The sequence below is a fragment of the Tripterygium wilfordii genome, chromosome 3 (genome assembly GCF_013401445.1).
Source record: "Tripterygium wilfordii isolate XIE 37 chromosome 3, ASM1340144v1, whole genome shotgun sequence".
Classification (NCBI taxonomy): Eukaryota; Viridiplantae; Streptophyta; class Magnoliopsida; order Celastrales; family Celastraceae; genus Tripterygium; species Tripterygium wilfordii.
This window is the reverse complement of record NC_052234.1, coordinates 6,319,077-6,324,241: the sequence shown is the minus strand read 5'-3', so window position 1 is coordinate 6,324,241 and position 5,165 is coordinate 6,319,077. Positions and strand designations below refer to the sequence as shown.

General features: G+C 40.1%; 1 protein-coding gene across 1 annotated transcript; it reads right to left on the bottom strand.

Annotated features, from left to right (window-relative positions):
• Positions 1 to 113: 113 nt before the first annotated feature.
• LOC119994977 (serine/threonine-protein kinase BRI1-like 2) lies at positions 114 to 4,139 on the bottom strand. The gene has a single exon (XM_038841316.1). It carries the CDS (start codon positions 3,710 to 3,712, stop codon positions 323 to 325), a length of 3,390 nt encoding a protein of 1,129 aa, XP_038697244.1. The 5' UTR covers positions 3,713 to 4,139; the 3' UTR covers positions 114 to 322.
• Positions 4,140 to 5,165: the final 1,026 nt, after the last annotated feature.

Genomic DNA, 5,165 nt, shown 5'->3' with positions numbered 1-5,165 from the left:
CTATATGTTGATGACAAGTTTCAATTTGTTATGCATATTATCTGTGTGATTAAATGTCTACAAGAAGCTTTACCTTTAAGATTCGGATGGTTTCAGATGTTCTTTCGTCAGAATTCTTGAAAAGTATTTGCATTAGATATAAGTCATAATAGTCTTTCACTCACTATTTTGCAGTAGTACATACGAGGAAAAATAGAAAAGGAAGAAGGATTGCTAATTACATGGACAAGAAAAAAAATTTTAGACAGATGAACAATATATTCTAAAATCTCTTCTCTTCTGATCTTTAATTATACTCGTTAATATAAATAAAACCCAGTTTTCAAGCACTGTTGCTGCTTCCATTGGTTGATCCAGACATCAATTCTCTCAACATTGCCACCGCCTGCAGCATACTAGGCCTCTTGGATGGAAAGTCATCCACACACTGCAATGCTATTTCCAAATACCTGACCATTTCTTTAACCTCTTCTGCGTCTGCTTCATCTGTTCCTGTTGTCACTAATAGCAACTCTGGGTCTATTACTTCCATTTGTTTTCCTTCTCTCGCTTTCATTTTCACCCATCCCACCAAGTTACTGTCTCCGAAATCCTCCTTATCAGTTGGGCGTTTCCCAGTCAGGAGTTCCAATAAAACAACCCCAAATGAGTAGACATCACCCTTTGCAGTGCACCGGAAGCTTTGGTAGTACTCAGGCGGCACATATCCTGGTGTTCCCGCGAGTGTACTGACACTAAGATGAGTGTCAAGTGCACTTATGAGTCTTGCCATTCCAAAGTCTGATACCCTTGCTTCCATTTCATGGTCTAGCAGTACATTGCTAGACTTCATATCTCGGTGTATAATGTGTGGAATGCAGTTATGGTGTAAAAAACAAAGTCCTTTTGCTGCGCCTCTTGCAATCTTTTTTCTTTCCTCCCAAGTCAGGATTCGTCGATCACGTGTCTTAGTTCTTCCATGAAGCATTTCCTCGAGGCTTCCAAACTCCATGAACTCATAGACTAGAAGCCTCTCTTCACCAATTTTGCAATAGCCTAACAGGGGAACTAGATTCTTATGCTTTATCTTCCCTAGAGTTTCCATTTCTGCCATGAATTCTCGATCACCTTGGCAGCTCAATCGTATAAGCTTCTTGATTGCCACACTTGTACCGTCCTTCAATGTTGCCTTGAAAACTTCCCCAAACCCTCCAGAGCCAATGAGACTTGCACCAGAGAAACCATTTGTGGCCTCAATGAGTTGAGAGAATTTGAGCTTCTTTAGCTGCCTCTGGAAAGTAGCTACATTAATGCTCAGTGGTTCTTTCTCCTTCTCAATTTTCCATGTTGTGGCTGCATGGGATGCTTGCAAGCTGCTAAGCATCTTGGCTTCCTCTGCTTCCTTGTGCCTCACACGCATTGCAACTGCCCATACAATTAGAATGCAAAGAGAAGCAACAGAAATGAGAATCCCCAAGACAATGCTGTTAAGCCATGGTGTTCCAGTCCTTTGGCCTCCTTTGCCGTAATCTGAAGGTGGACTAGGCACTACTTGGCTATAAGGCCGGCATTCAGGCAGTGGAACTCCACATAGTCCTGGGTTGTGCGCATACTGGGTGGCTGGAAGTGTACTGAGCTGTCCCCTCTGTGGAATTGGTCCTGTCAATTCGTTATATGACAGATCAATTTGCACCAAGAAAGAAAGGTTTGAGAATGACTCAGGGATTTGACCCTGCAATCTATTATGGGATGCATCAAATACACCTAAATTCTTGAGCTGGCCAAGTGATGAGGGAATCTCTCCAGATAGCTGGTTGTGAGATAATTCGAGCACTTGTAAGGCAACCATTTGCCCAATTTCATCTGGCATTTTCCCTCGAAGCTCATTGTATGAGAGATCGAGATACTCCAGAGTTTCGTACTGTGTAAAACGACTTAGAACTGCACCAGAATACATTCTCGTGAAATCACAAGTCTTTAATGTCTGAACCTGCAACAATCTTTCAGGTCGAATTCCAGCAAACTCCAACAGGCCTCCAACTCCTTTACATGAATTCCCTACATTCCGTACAAACACCAATGTATTTGCTGATAGAATTCCTCCCAATGATTTTGAACCAAGTTGCCTACCTAGTCTTGGTGGCATTTCTCCAGTAAGCCTGTTGCTATTCAAGTCTAGCCAAACCAAGCTGTTACAATTTCCTAGCTCTACTGGAATCTCGCCGCTCAAACTATTATTTGCAAGCTGCAGAACAGCAAGCCTTGATAAGTTTCCTATTTCCATTGGGATTTTTCCAGTGATTCCATTGCTGGTGAGGGATATCCATTCAAGATTACTGCAGCTAAATAATTCAACTGGAATTTCACCAGTTAGATGGTTGTTGTTGAGAATGAGATCCTTCAGATTCTTGCATTTTCCCAATTCTGTTGGGATCTTCCCTTCCAACCCATTAAACCATGCTATTAGTTGCTCGAGATTCTGAAGATTTCCAAGCTCTGCGGGGATTGAACCATTCAGATAGTTTAGGCTGAAATCAAGAGTCTTTATCTTCAAACATTGCGATAGTTGGGCTGGTATTGTTCCTGTGATGAGATTATCTGCTGCTCGTAGCTCTTCAAGCGAGGCTGCTCCTGGACATATGTCTGGTGGGATGATACCAGAAAATCTGTTGGCACTGAAGTCCAAAATGCGTAATAATTTGCAAGCTGAGATGGATGAAGGAAATGGTCCAGAAATCTTATTATTGCTCAATAGCAGGCTCTCTATTGAACCAAGGTTTTGTAAGACGGAATCTGGGATGGGACCTGATATATTGTTGTCAGACAAATCTAGATTTTGCAGCCAAGAGCATGAAGAGAGAGAATTTGGGATTGAGCCAGAAAGGTTGTTAGAAGAAAGCTTCAGCTCTAACAATGAAACACATGCATTCCCCAAGTCAGAAGGGATCCAACCTGTGATATGGTTATGGGAGAGATCAAGTCTTTTTAAACTGCTTAGTTTACCGAAAGATCGTGGGATCTCTCCCTTAAGCATATTGAACGACAAATTCAGAGTGTTGAGATTTGTACAGTTTGAAAGCGAGGAAGGAATGAAGTCTGCTATATGATTTCCAGAAAGATCAAGTTGCAATAAGGAATTGCAAGAATTTTCGATTTTCAAACCTGAAATTGACCCTGTAATATTGTTGAAAGAGAGGTCAAGAGCCTGAAGCTTATCAGCACTCAACAAAATATCATCAGGTAAAAAACCTGTTAAATTATTGTGAGAAAGACTCACATAAACAAGATTGGGGTACTTTGAGAAAAAGTTCTCTGGAACCAGACCTACAAGTCCAGCTAAAGAAAGCTCAAGCTGCTGCAACGAGGAAGGTAGTTGAAGCAGAGAAGTTGAGTTTACAACGAACGAATTCGAAGACAATTTCAGAGTGAATAGCATATCTATAGAACCCAAAGGATCAAAGGAGATGATACCAGTGAGATTACACCCAGTGAGATCAAGTTGAGTGGCTCTTCCTTGAGAGCATTGAACTCCATACCACTTGCATGGATTCCTTTCAAGAGTCCAACCTGACAAAACTCCATTTGGGTCCATCTGAATCATCTTCTTGAACATAAGCAGGGCAGCTGCATCAGTCTTGATTGATGGAACAAGTCCTTGACCATTCCCAGAAGCTGAAACAAATAGCATGAATAAGCATGTAATAGCAAGATGAAGAGAAATATGAATCTCCATTGAAGAAACAATGCTTGCAGGGGAAGAACCAAGTGAGAGTGAGAGTGAGAGTGAGAGTGAGAATGAGAGAGAGAGAGAGAGAGAGGAGTGACAGGGAGTGCAAAGAGAAAGAGAGAGTGTAAAAAGAATGTCTGGAGAGATAGTGGTGAATATGATGAAAATTTTTGCTGCAAAGGAGAAAGCAAAGCTTTAGCAAAAGAGGTTACCTTTTTTTATTATGGTTTTATAAAATGAAAAAGGAGGGAACATGGGGAAGGAATAACCTAAGAAAAAAACAAAAGGGCATTTGGATTAGGATTAGTGGGTATTTATTATTGTACATATACGTTTCTTACTAGAAATTGTAGAAAGAGTGACAAAGGAGAATATGTTGAGAAGATTGATTTGGCATCTGGTCAAAATGGTTGGGACCCGCAGACAAAGTCCATCTAAGATGGGTGCTTGATCCTAGGGTCAGTATCTGTCAGGGAGCGTGAGAGAATGTTTCCTTGTTAGAAATGGAACTAAGAATAAGAGATGGACAGAGGGTCTCTATTCTGTAGTCTGTACTTGTACACTGGCACCCACTTGTGTATTTTCTTAAATTATTTGACTTTTCTGGAATTCCATTAGCTTTGAAAGGGGGAGAAAAATGCCTTTCTTTTCTCTGCTTTTGCAAATTGTATGACTGATAGCAAACTTAAAAGACCAAATTCACATTTTAAGAACCCAATTCACTTGTTATTTTTACATATTCTGGTACCTCCAGTTTGAATTCTACAGTAGAAACATAGATATCTTGCATGATCTTCTTTAGAGTCAACATAGAATAAGTTATTTAAGATTTGTAAATATGATTATGTTTGTTGGGTGGGACCCTTTTGCTGATATTTGGAGGGTAATTAATGGTAAGAGTTCAACTGGTGCTTCACTTATATTTCAAAAAAGTAATGTAAACAAACCATATGCAAAATCAGTTGGAATTATAATAATATAGGATAAGATGCGCAAGCAAATGGCCCAAAAAGAAACAACATCAATGAGGTCTTGTGGTTAGTGGCATGTGGAGTGATGATGCCTCCTTTTGCTTTTCTTGATGGCCATTCTGGGGCTGAGCCCCTTCTCATTACTCACTGAACTGTTCATCCCCCCTCCCTCCCTCCCTCTCCATCTCTTGTGATCTGTAAACATTAAATCTTTATAGATGGTTTTGGGACCACTATTATATTCTTAGCTTTGGTTTTCCATACAGAAGAAAAGGCTGGCTAGCTGTTTAAGACTCTACAGAATGCATATACTGTACCATTACAGTTATCACTTGTCATCATTTCTGTTGGTATGTCATAAGAAGAGAGTTGCCATAGTGTGTTCAGTAGGTTATTGTTCTTTTTTTGCTATATGAATAATTAGAATCCAGTTAGAAATTAATTAAAACATGCCTTTCAATGGTAAAATCCTGTGTTATTCATTTTGT